The sequence below is a fragment of the Juglans regia genome, chromosome 5 (assembly GCF_001411555.2).
Source record: "Juglans regia cultivar Chandler chromosome 5, Walnut 2.0, whole genome shotgun sequence".
In the NCBI taxonomy this organism is placed as follows: domain Eukaryota; kingdom Viridiplantae; phylum Streptophyta; class Magnoliopsida; order Fagales; family Juglandaceae; genus Juglans; species Juglans regia.
This window is the reverse complement of record NC_049905.1, coordinates 6585062-6602981: the sequence shown is the minus strand read 5'-3', so window position 1 is coordinate 6602981 and position 17920 is coordinate 6585062. Positions and strand designations below refer to the sequence as shown.

The following is a 17920-nucleotide window of genomic DNA, read 5'->3' as shown; positions in this document are numbered from 1 at the left end:
AAATTAAACAAAACTTAGATCATGGAAGCTAGCATGGAAGAACGGGACTGATAAAGCATATCCTGCATATATGCAGATTACATGCATGTATGTTATATCAAATCCCCCCACACAAACGAGAACTTCCGACTCTTTAATGACACCATGGCCGGGTCGACTTCTTTTGCCTCCACTCAATCACGGATGAAGAGGCAATTAAAGCTTTTAAGGTCTAAAAACTCTAGACTGATCATCGATATATGTGGCAAAAATTATAAGAAAAAAAAGATATTTGTGACTTTTTTTTTTTAATAAAAATGATTATTTATAACGAAAATATTCATTTTAACTAAAAATAATTATTTAATTAAAAATAATTAATTATAAATAAACAATTTTCTTATAATAAAGATATTATTCCATTTATATTTAGACACCTATAATATATGTATACATATAGACGAACCATTCGTCACTATCCAAATCCTCTTATTTAGGTCAATGAAATGACAATCAAGCCAGACCTAGCTAGCTAGAGAGCAACAAGATCACAGACTACTACTTCATCAAGTTCGATATATCGATGTTGGGAATGTAGCTAGCTAGCTAGTCATGGTGACAGGCCGTTGGAAGAAACGATACGGGACATGTTGGGTTCATCAAGAATAGGGAGTAGTACTGCAAAGGGAGCTTTGAGACTATTCGTATTCAGGATGCCACTCATGGGCATGAGTTTGTAACGGCAATGTGTTCCTAATTGGCAAGGGGACAAAGTCACAAAGCCATGATCAGGTATACCTTCTTAAGACTAAGGTATTGACTATTAAGTTATCCATCATTGAGGAGGCAGGAATATGCTTAATTGGAGCCAAAGGCATCATGATCTGCCGCATTAAAAAACCCAGTGAAAACAATATTCAAAGGTTTAAAAATGACTTGAGTTCATATTTATTTTGTAGTTTGATCTTTGAAATACTTTCCAGTGGGGGTTGGGTTAGATTTTAATTTGCCTTTAATTTTTAATCCATATAGGAGAGGTAATTACAATTCTTGGCTTTTGGTATTTTACGATGGCCAAAGATTCTATAATGCAATGAAGGTATTCCTCCGGGCACATGAGTAAGCAAAGACATATAAATAAAATTACGGGAATATCATTCTTTTTTTTTTTTTTTTTTGCAATATATTCTTATTAGACCATGTGCGTTATTATGGGTTCTTACCAAATTTGACTACACTAACTCATAGTCATCTCAAATATTACAGTTATAATTAAGGGTGGTAATATGTAATACAATTTGTGAATTCAGTACGACATGAACTAATTAATAGATTTGAGTTTGATGTTATATAATGAGTTCGGATAAAAAAAGATTGACATGTTAATATAATTTATAAACGGATCGATCAACCCATTTAATACGAAATTAACTCGTTTTGATCTATTTAGATTTTATTTTAAAATCATAATTTTACTATTGTTGAGATTGTAATATTGGTTTTATTATATGTTAAAATTTGAAAAATATTGATTTTTTTTAATAGATAGTCTTTTTTTTAAGATATTATAATTATTAATAAATATAAATTTTAATTTTTATATGAAATTATGTTAATTAAATCAAATGGGTAATACGTGTTAATTCAACCTATTTACATAAAATGAGTTTAAATAAATCGTGTTGTATTAAACTATTTTTAATTAATTATTAAACGGATTAAAATAGATAACACGATCCGACCCATTATCTAAATTAGTAGGATTAAAATTTGATTGTTTAGCTTAACGAGTTAAAATCATATTGACGCATATAGTCAAATGTTATGAATTGATATAACACTCTTCAAAAACACGAATTGTCAACCCTGATTGCGACACGACTGCTGACATCCTTATATTATTTTTTGTTAGATAATTGAGAAAATTCGTGCACATTGCGCGAGCTCCCGACTAAAAAAAATTAACAATTTATAAATTTTCGCGCAGAACCATTAACTTTTTCTCAAGTAAGTCAAATAATTAAGAAACCCGGCCACAAAAATTACCTTATTTGGAGGCTGATTCTTCCCCAAGAAACCTCATAGATCATATGGTTGGCTTCTTTCGCGCTTATCCAGCTATGAGATGTGTATATATATATATATATATAGAAATGAAAAATATCAACTTACATCCTTAACACTGTGTTGAATTGAAAAATAAAAAATAAAAAAAATATTCTAAAAGGTGTGTTGATGCCAGCATTAGCCATATATAATATATATATATGTATGATCACTCTTCTGTACTACTCCCTCGCTGATCATCAGTATTCCTTCTTGATTTTCTTGATATCACTACAAGAAACAGGGTCTTTCCCGGCATTTAAATTCGCCGCAAATAACCTCATAAATCGCTGCAAATTCTTATTTGCAGCGATTTATGTTGCGCCGAGCGTTCGTCGCAATTGTAGAGCCTTTTAAAAGATTAGCCAGCGAATTACAAAATTCGTCGCCAAAAATTTTTATTTGCAGCGATTTTTTTCGCTGCTAATATTATTAATTTCGTGGCTAATAACGCTGAGATTTCAGTCTCGTTTCGCTGCGGAAAAGTATTTGCAGCGTTTTCTATCGTCGCGAATACACAAAATATCGCCGCAAATATCTTGATATTATTTGCAGCATGTTTAAAAATCGCTGTGAATAATATTTTTTGCAACGGTTAAAATCGTCGCAAATAAGGTTGACTCTTTTGCAGCGAGTAAGTGTCGCTGCAAAAGATTATTTGCGGCCACTAAATACCGCCGCAAATAATCTTCTATGACGAAAATATTATTTCCGGCGAAATATACTCGCCGGAAATAATTTCAGGTAATTAAAAAAAAAATGCACAAAAGCAGAATGAATAACAACCCAACAGCTATGCCATTCAACCCAATCACACAATTATAAACTCAACCACATTTTACATTTTACATTTTACACTTCACGCAATAGCTATGTAATCTTGGTTTAGAATCAAGATACACAATGTAGCTAGATAATTGAGCCCAAACAGAAGCAAAGCAGAAAATATTACCAATTGAGAACAAACGGACCCATGTGTTCCAGCATATACATACACAATCATTCTAATATATGTTATGAAGATATCAATGGCGTCCAAAATAGATTTGAAATCCGTGATTAATTAGTAGGAGGACCTAGCTATTATACCATGAACATGCAGGCCAGCAAGCATATATAGTGCAAATCAAGGCTGGATATGAAAAGAAATTAATTATATATTAATATATAAAAGAAGTACTACTACATGAGAGTGGTACTGGTTTCAGTCGAGGGAAATCAAGACATTTCCCTCCTATATATATTTATATTCCTTTTCCCTCAAATAACTCATGTAGATCAAGATGAAACAAAAAGAAAAGAAATCATGTGGATGCTCAATTAAATAAAGGTATGATTTTGATTAATTCAACTCAATCTGTTAATTGCATGCCAGAAATACATGCACAAATTAAAGAAGATCAAATATATATATATGAGCTACTAAAATCTTACATGCCTGATTTCATTAATTGCACTTTCTGATCCAACCTTTACATACACAAGGACGCCGACTCAAGAAAATGTATCTTACAACTACTATCTTCTCAGCCAATATGCATGTAATAAAGAAATTCCTCTAAGAATGGAATGGTTATCAACCCTTTTTGAATGTAACTTATAGATATTTCAACATAAAAAAGCATTCACAATCAAATTTTCATTTTGCCACAAGGGGGTTGGGAGCTGCCATTATACTCTTTTATTGAATTATCCAAAAGCCAAATGAAAAAATGATGACAAAACATGCGCATAAACTACAGTAAAGGGTATTTGTACAATAAAAACAAATTAAAAAAATAAAACAAAATGAAACAAATAAAACAAAATGAAACAAATAAATAAGCACAAGTCAACACATTAAGTGCTGCTACCGCAAAAAGGAAAAACGTGATCTTCCATGTTGTTCCATAAATATATTGTTCCATTCTGCTTTTTTTCTTAAGAAAAAATAAAAGAAACAGCTAAACGAAGAAAAAGACAAGAATGTGATCAAGGACAAGATGAAAGTAACAAAATGAAGCAAGTAATTGTCTTGGCAAATATGCACAGGCACCAAGTGGATTATATTCCAAATAGCAGAATGAGATAAAATGTTTTCTCAATTAAAAAGAATATGAAAGGCATGAGTTGATATATACTTCAACACAAATCATTCTAGTATCTATATGCCCAGCAGCCACCAAATAATAGTGCATATGGTTGCAGTTGGTGGTGGTTGTTTCATTTTTAATCAACAAAATTCTTAATCAGAGGTTTCAGGATAAGTTTATGAAGGGTGTATTAAGAATATAATAAGAGAGAGAGAGAGAGAGAGAAGAACATAATAAGAAAAAAACTAAAATGGTTGATAGCTTCCTAGCCTAGATAGTTTAACCTCAGAGTTCAAGTAATATTTTAAGAAACAATTTGAAAATGTACCCTCTCAAGTGATTCAAATGGAACATCAATTGATTTCTTCTGCCGACTTCTTTTGATTGGTAATTTATTCTGCTGACTTAAACCCATAGATGTGGGCATCACATCTATATCCGTGTCAAGTAGAACCAAATCCAGATCTGGCATACCATGCGCCCCCTTATCAGAAAAGCCTTCTGCATTGGCCAAGCTATCTGCTGGATCAGCCAAACCAGATCTCATGAGACAGTCAAGTGCTACTTCCCGACCTTCTTGGGTTAGCATGTACCTGTTATATAACAGTGGTTATTGGTACCTGCATAAAACAGCAGCCACCAACTGCAATCATACACACAATTATTTATACTTCAAGAGCTCATAGAATTCTAACAAAATAACTTGGAAATAGATTACACAGAAGTTTCTTGTATCAAACATATTATTTTACCACAATCGTATTAAAACTATAATTCATAACTTGCCTGACATCATTGACAGTTGCTACCATCAGATAAAGCATCTCATAACACATCCTAACAATTACTATCCAAAAAATAATAATAGAGATAACGGCTTGTATACCCAATGCAATAATTAACAAAAAGATGTATGTATCGAAAAACAAATAGGAAATGCGCAAATTGTAGCCTTACTTAGCAGGGCAACTCGATCTAACAACTAATCCCTTGGTTATCAATGTCTTCATGCAGTTCCACCCACTATACCAATCCCTTGGAGAACTTCCAAATTGCCCCAGTTTTCCTTTTCCCTTTTCTGGCCTAAGAACAAGAACAGTCTAAAAAAACTCAATTGTACCTTTGAAACCACTAAAACTACCGAAAAAAAATCAGAAACCAATATAATGAGTTAACGCACGCAATTGGCACCCGAGAAAGTCCACTTGCTTCAGCTGCATCAATTAGCTCCTGTTTATGCATAAATTCATTCCCATTTGCAATCCCCCTAGCAGCAATATATATATATATATATATATATATTTTTGATAATGCAATATATATTAAAACTCTAGGTTCAGTAAAAGATTTGCCTAAAGAAAGGAAATAATTATACATCAGTTACCTGTAAAGGGCAATTAACAAGGCATATGCAACGGACTTCTTTTGTGGTACATAACGTTTGGTTCCTTTCCTTCTTTTACCTAAATGTTAATAATAATGAACACTGGATTTACGAATGAACTTTTCCATGGCAATCGATGAACAAAATTGCAAAATCCCGGGCAGTGGCAAAATTACCTTCTTTAGACAAGTCTTCTGGTTCAGAACCACCTGAACCAGTCTCAACTTAATTGACATGATCAAAGAACTTAATGAAAATGGAGATCAGATAGATCTTTGGCAAAGATATGGATTTAAGCTAGAAACCTCAGCACAAATCAATTGGACATCCTTTATTATGAACTCTGCAGCCCCATTCTGATCTTCTCTTTCAAGGACAGAAAAAACATCGCATCGCCAATGCCTCCTCCACATTTAGACCACCAAAGGCATGTAATTTAACACATCATGTATTAAAAAATATCCCATATATATCACTTTGGACTATTAACACATCATGTAATTTAAATATCCCATATATATCACTTAAGAAAACAACTTTGGATTATGCTGTCCATATATTCAAAAATAAAGCTCTACTGCAACCTTCATAGATATATAAAGGAGAGAGAGGGGCAAATGCAAAACAGAGTTTTTGAAGAGTCAAATATCCTTTGATGATCCCCACCATCTATTCACGAGGCTTTGTCCACATCTACAAGTCATGAAAACCAAGTTTCCAGACCAACATTCACATATAGCAGAGAAATATGTTCGCTGACAATATTGAGCTAGGAAAAGAAGAACACCTCCATTTCCAAAACCACAACCTCAAGTTTAAAAGATGATTATACATAACAAATGCAAATAGATAAATCTATTGTTATATAAATTATCTTTGTATAGTTCAAGAATATATTGTCAAAAGAAAAACAAAAGTTCAACAAAAAATAAAACAGAGCAAGGGCGAGAGGGACGACCTCGGGCTACTGGGCTTGGCGTGGAGGAGAAGGGGGCTCCAATGGAGGAATGGCGACGGCATCGAGGTGTGGGTGGTGGCGAATGGTGCCCCAAACGCCGCCGAGATAGAAAGATCCGAGAGAGAGAGAGAGAGAGGTGAGGCCAAATTCGGGGACAAGGAAATAGATCGGCGTGGGGCTGGGGGAGGAGGGGGTAGTCGTCGAGGTGAGGTGGGGGCGGCGTGGTGGGATCATTGGCATCGGGCTGTGGGCGGCGGAGGCTTGAGGGAGAAGAGGGATTGGGGAGAGAGAGGGGGGAGGGGGGCGAAGGAGAGGCTAGGGCTGGAGGGGACGAAATGAGGGGAAAGGGCAGGGCGCGGGTTTTAAATTTTATTATCTTTTGCGGCGCCTTTCATTCGCCGCTAATACCGTTTAATTGCCTCAGATACTTTTAACGGCGATAATAGTTGCTGCAAATAGGTTCAATTGCAGCGAACCCTCTAATCGACGGAACTATAATGCTGCAACAGTTAACAAATATTTTTTGCGGCGACAAAAGTCGCCGCTACAGGTAGTTAAGTCGTCACAAAAAGTTAAGTCGAAATTCTGATCTCCATTTTGATCCACAGGTATTTACATTATTTTTTGCAACACGTTTAAAATCGCTGCAAAAGCCTAATTAATATTTGCGACGATTTTTATAGTTAAAAATCGCTGCAAAAGGCCACTTTTGCAATTGCAGCGATTTAAAAATCGTCGTAACAAGTTTTTTAACATCCCGGCGATTGTTTTCGCCATAAAAAGTTAAAAATCGCTGCAAATGACCATATTAGTATTTGCGTCGAATATGTTCGCTGCAAAAAGTTAAAAAATCGTCGTAAAAGACCAGTTTAAAAATTTTATATAAAAAGCTCCTGACGATTTAAAAATCGCCGCAATTAAAGGCTTTTTGCGGCGATTTTATTTCCAACAGTCATAAAATCGTCGCAAAAAGCCTTATTTCTTGTAGTGTATTCAGCAGTATCAAGCTGAGTTAAGACATCCTTTTCGATCTGAATTGCATAAACCTTGATTCAGTTCTCTTTTTTTGTGGTTTTTTCTCACATGGACACCACGATGATCATGGCCGGCATGCTAGACTCATGCAAACCCTGCAACAACGACATGGCCTGCCCTCCCGGCCTGAACGGCACGGCCTCGATTCAAGACACTCATCGTCCTCCGTTCATGGTGTCCTCCGCGGCCACCCTCGACCGCCACCTTGCTCATCGGCTTGTTCAGATCGGCGTCGACGACGTGTTCTCTGTCCCCGGTGACTTTAACCTCACTCTTCTCGACCACCTCATTGCCGAGCCTGGTCTCAACAACGTTGGGTGCTGCAATGAACTCAACGCTGGATATGCCGCCGATGGCTACGCCAGGGCTCGAGGGGTCGGTGCATGCGTTGTCACGTTCACTGTGGGCGGCCTTAGCGTTCTCAACGCTATTGCTGGAGCGTACAGTGAGAATCTTCCAGTTATTTGTATTGTTGGTGGCCCGAATTCGAACGATTTTGGGACAAACAGAATTCTTCACCATACCATTGGGTCACCGGATTTCAGCCAAGAACAGCAATGCTTCAAGCCTGTTACTTGCTTTCAGGTAAGCAATATTTTATCTTTCTTCATGGCATCGGGAGTAGGGTTCTAGCATGCCATGCCAGTGAATATGCTATGGACCGTCTGATGCAATTACTTACCAAATTTTGAATCTTTCATAACGGAGGGTGAGGTGGTCGAGTTGGGTGAGTTGGTGCAAGTATTTCATACCAATAAGTGATGCAAAACACTTCTGTTTTACGTAATGATAAAGTTTACCCGGTTGTGTTTTGGTAATGCGGTGATGGCTATATATGGCCATTTTTGTGCTATAGGCTGTAGTGACCAACTTGGAAGACGCACACGAACTGATTGATGGGGCCATCTCTACTGCTTTGAAAGAAAGCAAGCCTGTCTACATCAGCATCAGCTGCAACTTGGCTGGCATCCCGCATCCAACTTTTAGCGGGGAGCCTATTCCATTTGCTTTGTCACCCAGGTACGTAAAAACTTGATCTGCTACCTTCCAAATTCTTTTTTGGTTTTGAGAACCTAGTATATGGATATATAGCTAGTTGCGGTTTTTTGGTTTTTGGTTCTGAGGTATATGGATAGCAACTAATGTTTGCGGTTTTGTTGGGATCTATTTACACAGATTGAGTAACAAAATGGGGCTAGAAGCTGCCGTCGAGGCGACAGCCGCCTTCTTGAACAAGGCAGTCAAGCCAGTCATGGTGGGTGGGCCGAAACTCCGAGTGGCAAAGGCTTGTGAAGCCTTTGTTGAATTGGCCGATGCTTGTGGCTATGCCATTTCCGTGATGCCATCAGCAAAAGGGCTGGTACCGGAGAACCACCCCCACTTTATTGGGACATATTGGGGTGCAGTAAGCACTGCCTTCTGTGCTGAGATTGTAGAATCTGCTGATGCATACCTGTTTGCTGGGCCAATCTTCAACGACTACAGCTCTTGCGGCTACTCCCTCCTCCTCAAGAAGGAGAAAGCAATCATTGTGCAGCCTGATCGTGTAATTGTTGCCAACGGCCCCACTTTCGGGTGTGTCCTAATGAAGGACTTCCTTCAGGCACTCTCAAATAGGCTTAACCCCAACACGACAGCTTATGAAAACTACCACAGGATCTATATCCCAGAAGGTCTTCCTCTTAAATGCCAGCCTAATGAGCCTTTGAGGGTTAATATTCTGTTTCAGCATATACAGAAAATGCTCTCAAGCGACACTAGTGTAATTTCTGAGACGGGAGATTCCTGGTTTAATTGCCAGAAACTAAAACTACCAGAAGGATGTGGGTAATTAAGCAACAAAAACTCTAGCTAGCACGTTTGTTTGGTTTTAATCGAGTTTTATAAACATTAATCTGAATACAGAAGTTGCTCATGTACATTGCAGGTATGAATTCCAGATGCAGTATGGTTCAATCGGGTGGTCTGTTGGTGCAACGCTCGGTTATGCTCAATCAGTACCAAATAAACGTGTCATTGCTTGCATTGGTGATGGGAGCTTCCAGGTTAATTAATTATTCATCATGTTTCCAATATATAAATCTAAAACAGGAATTTGAATGATGGACTCTAAGAACAAATTAAATTAAAAAGAAAATGAAGATTCTCTGATATATTATGACCTAATTCAGATGACCGGACAAGAGGTCTCAACAATGATAAAATGTGGCCAAAAGAGCATCATCTTCTTAATAAACAATGGTGGATACACCATAGAAGTCGAGATCCATGATGGACCTTACAACGTGATCAAGAACTGGAACTACACTGGATTAGTGGATGCAATACATAATGGGAATGGAAACTGCTGGACAAAAAAGGTAATTAAGAAGTGTATATATATATAATGTGTTTAGTACTGCTTATAATGAGCTGGGGACAAGTTATTTCAACACTGATCTGCATGCATGGAATGTCTTTCTTAATCCATTCATCAGGTTTATTGCGAAGAGGAGCTTATCGAAGCAATTGAAACAGCTTCAGGGAAGAAAGACTGCTTCTGCTTCATAGAAGTGATTGTGCACAAAGATGATACCAGCAAAGAGTTGCTGGAATGAGGGTCCAGGGTCAGTGCAGCCAATAGCCGCCCACCAAATCCTTAATGAGAAATTAAACAATCTAAATAAAAAAACTGCTGATCCAAGCTACCTATGCTTTGATATGTTCCAATATAATCGATGTGGGATCTTTGTTTATATTTTGTGTGGAAAATTGATCATTTTTTTTTTCTTCATTTTATTCAAAACTGGTTGACTAATCAACCACATAATAATGCTTGGACGTGACCATGAATACTAGGTTCTAACTGATGATTGTAATGTTCTGTCGCTGAGAATAACTCGGGTTCTGTTATCCAGCTTATGGGCTAAGTTCTCAGGGGCATGTTTGGACTAGTACTTTCTTCAAGCCTAATGAAGCCTGACTTTTCACCAGCCCTGTTAGGTCTATCCCATGACTTAGACCTGTCTTCTAAAAAACTTTTAAATATGTTCTTCTAGTTCCCCAACATAAATAGAGAGAGAGAGAGACATACCAATATGTACCTTAAATTTTATCATTTTCAATCATATTTATTTGATATCACTTGGAATGTGCCATTATCAACCGGTGAAAGAAAAAATGTTCTACATTTCGGTTAAGAAAAATTATTCTTATCAGCCACTATACACCACTCCACACAATATAAAAACACTTCTACACCCAATGAAAAAAAAAAAAAATTGTAGGTATAGGGTGTGAGAGTGAATAGTGATTGATGTATAGCATTCATTTTCGGTTAATAACAACTCCTCAAAAAACTTAATTTTACCCTCCCTGACCTGCCAGAAAGGGGCTTCAGGTCAAGACTAGGGTGATGAGCTCTCCTAACTTGATAGGGCAGCAAGAACCCAATGATAATTCTATCTTCCAATTGAACAACCTTGCCACAGATATTTACTTACTAGCACAATGCTTGGTTGGGGGAGTTCGAATGATTCTAATCAAAGGATTCAATGAAGCATCTGTCATGGATGTTTCTCACAATTTAATCAAGATAGGTGTAAATAAAAGAAAAGATGAGCTAAGAGTTACAAAAATTAAATGATAGATATAATATATCTGGATTCAACTTCGTATTCAAAGCTTTTGAACTTCATGAAACTAAGCCACTCATTGTATACCTCAACAAAAATATCACACAATCCAGACTTGCAGGGATTGCTCTGATTGTCTATGCAAACTACATGAGAGTATGCCTTTGATTCTAACATTCTAGATTTTTTTTTTTTTTTCTGCATTTCTAACCAGAAACGCCCTACCCTTTTGAAGCCATATGGGCCTGCAAACATGTGAGGGATGTTAAAATCATGTGCACCCTGATGGACTGGAGCTATATATATATGTGCAGGTTTAAAGATAGATCATGATCCTATCCCTAGAGGTTCTGAGTTTTAAACTAGTCAAAACAAATTCCACTTCATATGTTAAAGAACATGCAATCAATAATGAACTGCATGGGCAATTAGGATTTGAATGGACGGCAACCACCTCAATAAATATCACGGCAACGACTGCAAGATCAATATTGTTCTTTGACTAAACTGTGGCTGATTAGTTTCCCTTTGTCTTGGGGCATAGACCACAACTATATCTGATATGCCTACCACAGAACTTTCTCCTCATTCACTCCCCCAACCCACCTTTTTCTCTAGGCTATTTATGCATTTTTCTATTATTATTTGTAATATTCAAATATTATTATTTATAATGATTTCAAACTAATCTACTCGTAACAGAGTCTACACTCGTCCTTCCAGAGTATATAGATTTAGACGTAACTTGAGTCTTGTTTGAGTCATTACATTATTAGTCCTAAAGTTATAAGGTCCCGACAACATATTCATATTTGCACCTGCCATCCTTGTACCAATTTTGAGCCTTTAGCAATCAAGTTGTTAGCCTATCACATTACAAAGTTCCCTTGCCAATGGGGAAGTAGTAGTAGTAGTAGGAGTAGGAGTAGGAGTAGGAGCGGGAGCTAGAGACTAGGCCCTATTTGGATATGGAGATGGTTTCATCTCATTTCATCATTATAATTTTTTTAAATTTCCACACAAAATATAATAAACAATTCAACTTTTTCAAATCTCAAAATAATAATAATATTAACAAAATAATATTTTAATAATATTTTATTCAACTCATCTAAAACGATCTCATCTCACTATCAAAACGATCCCTAACAAGACCAAGGGACCTCCAAAAAGTAAAGGTCAAATTCCAAAACTGCACCAACTCCTACTCCATTTAAGACCCTTTTGCTTTTCATCTTTCAAAAATCGAAAAGAATATAGTAGTCCTTTAAGGTTGTAAAGATATATCTAATTCCTCTAGACCCTAGTAATTGTGCCTTATATTTTCTATAAGCGAAAGGAGTTGAGGGGCATTGAGCAACCTCTCATTCTATGTTGTTTGAACTTCTTTACCACAATTATTTTTCTGCTGAATTCTCTCTCTGATTCAACTACCACAAAAGCACAATTTAGCCCAACAAATTATTTTTACCACACTCAAATAATTAGCCTCATCATATCTATCACTACAATCCCACCAATAATACATTAAACTTTTTGTGTAAAAGGTAACAGCTATGTATATATTTTAGGCATTCTTAATCAACAATGAAAGTGGGGAAAATAGAATAGATAAAAATGGGGAAGGGGCTGAGGGTTAAGAGCAAACATCAAGCAATTGCCATGAGGATCTCATTCTGGAATATGGTAGGCTGTAATTGTCAGGATCTTTGTTTTTCTTTTTCTTTTACTTTTCACTGTCGGCATCTGTAAAAATATTATTCATTTCCCAAAACCCTTTTTCTTTATTTTTCATTGCTTCACAAGCAAGGAATAGCAAAAGCCAATTAAATCCACAGAAACACTGCATCAACTCGCATAGATTGCCTCGGGAACAGCATAAATAAAACAAACTGATTTCAAACAGAGGAAGTTGATAGTTTTATGTGAGTCCTTGTTTCATTTGCTATGGGCAAGGAATATAGATTCCTTCAATTGCCTAATTGAACTAGATAGTAGGATTCTAGAGAGATACATTCGTATGTAGATACTACAATATTTAATGTTGTCCGTATAAAATTTTCGAACATAATGAGCCCCGCCCGAGCAATTAATGTTATAACTATTTTTCCTACATTAGACCATACAATTCAGTCAGAAAAAAAAAATATATATATATATATATATATTTCAATTGAAAATGTAGCACCATACCTACGGCGGATGATCCCATCAACGCATTAACCTACGCCATGGCTGGGCTTACGGTTTCGTACCAAGACTATTATTGATAGCTGAACGAACGTAAATTCACAAATGGCAGGAACAGAAAAAGAAAAGAGTTTTAAAGTAAATTCCACAAAATTTTAATGCTGTACTTAACAATATCTTCGGGTGAAATTATCACTAGCAAGCGGAGGCAGTCTCTCACCTAAATACAAATTGAAAGATGAGAAAAAAACAAAGGTCAGCAGCCAACAAAACAATAATTCTCGACATTAAGAGACCAAAACTTACAAATGTCGAAAGCATCCTTGTCTAGACTAATGTACACTAATGCCTAGAGCGCCATTACTAGAATATCTAGGGGCATTTTCTTGAATATCATTCATGAGTCTTAGGTGAATATGAAGACCTTGCTTCAAAAGCAAGATCATCGAGATTAAAGGGAAAAGAGACAGCAGTTGGGTGCGACTCCTGTGCCTGTGTCATCCTTTGAGTTAAAGCAGAGCTCGAGAGAATGCTACAAGAGGATGATGAATCAGAGATCAACCTTCTTAAGAAAAAACTTGAAGCCTCTCTGGAAAAAATTGATTCATTGGAGAAAGAAAACCAGGAGCTAAAACAGGAAGCAAACCGTCTAAAAGTGCAAATAAGTTCCCTCAGAGCATACAACAATGAGAGGAAGACCATTCTATGGAAGAAGCTGCAGAGCTCCCTGGATGGCAACTGCACAGATGCACCTCAGCACAAACCATCCACTTTTGTCAATTTATCAGAACAAAGTCCAGAAGCAGGAAAATCATGTACCAGAACAGATTTCCCAGAATCAACTGCAGAAAAACCAATGAGGATACCAATTCCACCACCAAGGCCTAATTCAGGCACGCTCTCTTCATCAAAGGAAGTCAATGGAAACAAAGCTCCATCCGCACCAGCACCAGCACCACCGCCACCACCACTGCCATCAAAGCCGCTAGTTGGATCAAGAGCAGTGCGCCGTGTGCCAGAGGTGATCGAGTTGTACCGTTCCCTGACCAGGAGAGATCCCCGAAAGGAGAACAGAACCAATCCTACAGGGTCTCCACTAGTTGCCTCTACTAAGAACATGATTGGAGAAATTGAAAACCGCTCAAGATATCTTTCAGCTGTAAGTATGGTTGTGCACCCTAGTCTTAACTTTTAGCTACCTGCCTACCCCCTAAACAATTTCCCCCTGCTGATATAAGACAAACTCCTGATCAGATAAAGTCAGACGTGGAAAGACGTGGGGAATTCATCAAGTTTCTCACTAAAGAGGTAGAGTCTGCAACTTATAGAGATGTTTCCGATGTGGAGGCTTTTGTGAAATGGCTAGATGGGGAATTGTCTTCGTTGGTTGATGAAAGAGCTGTACTGAAGCATTTCCCACAATGGCCAGAACGAAAAGCAGATGCACTAAGGGAAGCAGCTTGCACCTACCGAGATCTGAAAAGCCTTGAATCTGAAGTTTCACGTTTTGTGGACAACCCAAAAGAGCCTTTGACCCAGGCTCTAAGAAGAATACAGGCATTGCAAGACAGGCGAGCATGTATATACTGTTATGTTAAAAGTTTAATACTTCATTCCACATTATACACTAATTCAACTATCTTATTTCAATCAAAAGGTTGGAGCAAAGTATCGACAATATCGAAAGGATGAGGGAAAGCACAATCAAGAGATACAAGGATCTCCAGATACCTTGGGAGTGGATGCTGGACACAGGTCTACTCGGTCAGGTACGCATCACCTGGTTGATCTTTACCCAAAGCTTTTAGAGGTTCCACTGATAACAATGGCTTATCATCTCACCAACTATAGAAATAGAAATAGAATGACTGCAATGGAAATTATCTCACCAACTATCAACCAAGCAAAGTTCTACTAATCAGAAAACTCTCTTGCACAATTGTTTTGACTAGTGTCAAAAGATGCCAAAACTTCATAGCTAAATGATCAATCTAGGATTACTTTTTTTTATTTTTGATAAGTAATCAAGCTAGGATTACTTAAACGGCCAGCAATCCATCGATTCTTTTCTATGTATTCATTTCAATAATCTACACTAGGGTTTCCAGATCGGCCATCAGTTCATATTGGAAAATAACTCCACTTCCACCAAAACCAACAATCATAATAAATGCAAACCCTAACTCTTTTTACTATTAGCAGATGAAACTAAGTTCACTGAAGCTCGCCAGGGAATACATGAAAAGGATAGCTAACGAACTGCAGGCTGATGAATGCTCATGTGAAGATAATCTTAAGCTTCAAGGAGTTCGATATGCATATCGAGTACACCAGGTACAACGGACTCCAAAAAATGAATGGCACCCATCAATATCTATCTTACTAACCACCAGAATCTTCAGTTTGCAGGTGGTTTTGATGCAGAGGCTATACAAGCATTTGAAAAATTAAAGAAAGCCGGATTGGATAGTGAAAAATGATTGCATGCATTGCTAAACACGCCGTACAAGTTAGAATATTGAAACTTTTAAGTGGAATATTATAAATCCACTGGCAAGTGAGGTATCCTTACTAGTTTATTCATGTTAGTTTTTCAATGATTACATATATGGGTATATATTCTAGACAAGGGTAAGTTCCATTGGTTACTAACTTGAGTACCAACATAAGTTCCATTGATTGCCAACCTGGGCACCAAACTCTATGATAATACACAATCAATGCTGTGGCAAACATTGGTAACCTTAAAGCTGATGAAGCGAATCCTTCCTATCTTTTTGGTATACATTACATCTGCAAAAATATTACCATTCATTTTACATGGGATCTACTACTAATGACTCAAAATTGTTACAGATCCATTCCTTCCTTGGCTGCCTAGGGAGTCTTAACCCCAAAAAATTGGTGAATAAATAAAATGTGTGGAAATCATATTTTCCTTGCAAATGTCATTCTATTTTCCTTGCTTAGATTTACACGGAAAGAATGCACAGACATGCTTTCAGGAGAGAGCCATTCGGAATGTTTGTAGGCTCAACATGAAAATTTATGCCAGCCCATCAAACATCACATTGATCCTAAACCTAACATACAAGCTAGCGCCACCTATCAGTCGAAATGGTTCCTCCAACGTGTCTCACTCTCCGACTCTAGGGATCAAATCCGGCAAAACAAACTTGCGCAGATATTGTAACTTTTACGCCATCACAGTTAACTAGTGAGTCAAAATACTAATAAATCAAACCAATCGCATTCACAGAAACAATACCCACCAAACCTAAGCATAATAAATTAGCAACGTCAATATCACATAACCATCTCATAAATGCAAAATCAAACGCTCAACAGAGTCAATCACTACGTCAGGACATATAACTTGAGAAAACAAGAACGTTACGAGATGTTTCCTCAAGCAGACGTAAATGACAGCTATGAAATCAGAAAAGGCAGACAGTAAGCTCCTAAAGCTGGTAAAGAACTCGAGTGAGAAATGACCCCACTATTGATCTGCTTCTACTTGGATCTCTGCCTCATCTTTCGGCGCTTCCTCTTCAATCTCCTCATACGCTTCTTCTTCCACTTAAGGAAAAAAAGAAATACACGGCCACCGTTGTAATTTAGCGCAGTGGAAATTATTTTGACAATGAAAATTATTTCGACATAGTTCGATTGTTACCTTGGCTCTCATGGTGACACGGTGAGATAGAAACCCTGTCCTCCGCCTGCCAAAACCCTAGATAACTCTGCGCAGTCGAGGAAAACGAAGGCCGCGTTACGAGTAAGATTTCTGTGGCTTAGCGTTATTTATACGCAAGCCCTATTTAACTGGGCCGGGTTTAAAAACGTGCGTGGTCACTGGGCCCATCACAGTGTGGATCAGCATATTTGAAATTTTAATATTACAAAACAACTCTCCATTTTCTGTAGACTTGTAGACAGTTATAGAATAGTTATGAATTTATCATTTTTTTTAAAAGAAAAATGTAAATATAAAACTTACATAAAAAAAAATTTATACTTAAATAGTGGATTTCATTATTTTTTAAAGAAAGTGTACGAGACTTACACACCTTATTACTCATTTTATGTGACTATATTCAATATTACTCATTTTAAATCAAAGATTTTGCTTTATATAGATATATATTTATATCTATAAAGTTTTTACAATTTTTGTTCAAACTTCAAGATATTAGAGAAATTAATACATCAAGAGTCTGATAGCTTGATGTCATATGATCCGATTCTCTAAATGAAAAATTTGAATTCGAAACCCCAACCGTATTGTATAAAAAAAATAAAAAAATTAATGCTATGTGATAAATTTAACCGGTCAATTGAAAATAACATAGAACTTACTTCATACGTCTTTCTTCTATTTTAACCTTAGATTTCAAATAAATAACTTGATTCCAATAATGCAATTATTCTGTTGTTTTTTTCGTGACCGTCATTTGTCACCCATCAACATGTCACGATTTATAAATTGAGAATAGCAGAGGATCTCAATCTCCAAAAAATATTTTTTCTGAAATAACTTTTAAGAAAAATCTACTTATCATCTTTTTTATGATTATCTTCT

The 17920-nt window shown here is 36.8% G+C and overlaps 2 protein-coding genes and 2 long non-coding RNA genes across 6 annotated transcripts; 2 read left to right on the top strand and 2 right to left on the bottom strand.

Moving 5' to 3' along the window:
* Nucleotides 1-5395: 5395 nt before the first annotated feature.
* LOC108989871 lies at nt 5396-5758 on the bottom strand. The gene is made up of 3 exons (XR_001995893.2): nt 5718-5758; nt 5542-5620; nt 5396-5424 (listed from the first exon to the last, which is right to left on the bottom strand). It is a non-coding gene; the product is annotated as an uncharacterized LOC108989871 (long non-coding RNA).
* Nucleotides 5759-7510: 1752 nt separating this feature from the next.
* Nucleotides 7511-10269, top strand: LOC108989858 (pyruvate decarboxylase 1-like). Its single transcript, XM_018963620.1, has 6 exons — nt 7511-8119; nt 8391-8554; nt 8711-9361; nt 9462-9579; nt 9706-9894; nt 10012-10269. Exons 1-6 carry the CDS (start codon nt 7583-7585, stop codon nt 10129-10131), a joined length of 1779 nt encoding a protein of 592 aa, XP_018819165.1. The 5' UTR covers nt 7511-7582; the 3' UTR covers nt 10132-10269.
* Nucleotides 10270-13414: 3145 nt separating this feature from the next.
* Nucleotides 13415-16750, top strand: LOC108989893 (protein CHUP1, chloroplastic). Of its 3 annotated transcripts, none has more exons than XM_035689933.1 (5): nt 13422-14497; nt 14593-14909; nt 14996-15107; nt 15541-15672; nt 15748-16750. In XM_035689933.1, the coding sequence occupies exons 1-5, from the start codon at nt 13868-13870 to the stop codon at nt 15787-15789; spliced, it is 1233 nt and encodes a 410-aa protein (XP_035545826.1). In that variant the 5' UTR covers nt 13422-13867; the 3' UTR covers nt 15790-16750. The 3 variants fall into 3 exon arrangements, 2 of the variants coding, with proteins under 2 accessions (XP_035545826.1, XP_018819203.1); XM_018963658.2 differs by having other exon boundaries at nt 13426-14497; nt 15741-16750; XR_004801484.1 differs by lacking the exon at nt 15748-16750 and having other exon boundaries at nt 13415-14497; nt 14593-14917; nt 15541-15643.
* Nucleotides 16573-17121, bottom strand: LOC108989894. Its single transcript, XR_001995897.2, has 2 exons — nt 17015-17121; nt 16573-16917 (listed from the first exon to the last, which is right to left on the bottom strand). It is a non-coding gene; the product is annotated as an uncharacterized LOC108989894 (long non-coding RNA).
* Between the last annotated feature and the right edge of the window lie 799 nt (nt 17122-17920).

Excerpts from the sequence above, each read along its gene's own strand:
- LOC108989893 (XM_018963658.2), top strand. The coding sequence starts at position 13,868 with ATGCTACAAGAGGATGATGAATCAGAGATCAACCTTCTTAAGAAAAAA. Across the intron at positions 14,910-14,995 it reads ATACAGGCATTGCAAGACAG|GTTGGAGCAAAGTATCGACA; the intron begins GCGAGCATGTAT and ends TTCAATCAAAAG. Across the intron at positions 15,673-15,740 it reads ATGCATATCGAGTACACCAG|TTTGCAGGTGGTTTTGATGC; the intron begins GTACAACGGACT and ends CAGAATCTTCAG.
- LOC108989858 (XM_018963620.1), top strand. The coding sequence starts at position 7,583 with ATGGACACCACGATGATCATGGCCGGCATGCTAGACTCATGCAAACCC. Across the intron at positions 8,120-8,390 it reads AGCCTGTTACTTGCTTTCAG|GCTGTAGTGACCAACTTGGA; the intron begins GTAAGCAATATT and ends TTTGTGCTATAG. Across the intron at positions 9,580-9,705 it reads TTGGTGATGGGAGCTTCCAG|ATGACCGGACAAGAGGTCTC; the intron begins GTTAATTAATTA and ends GACCTAATTCAG.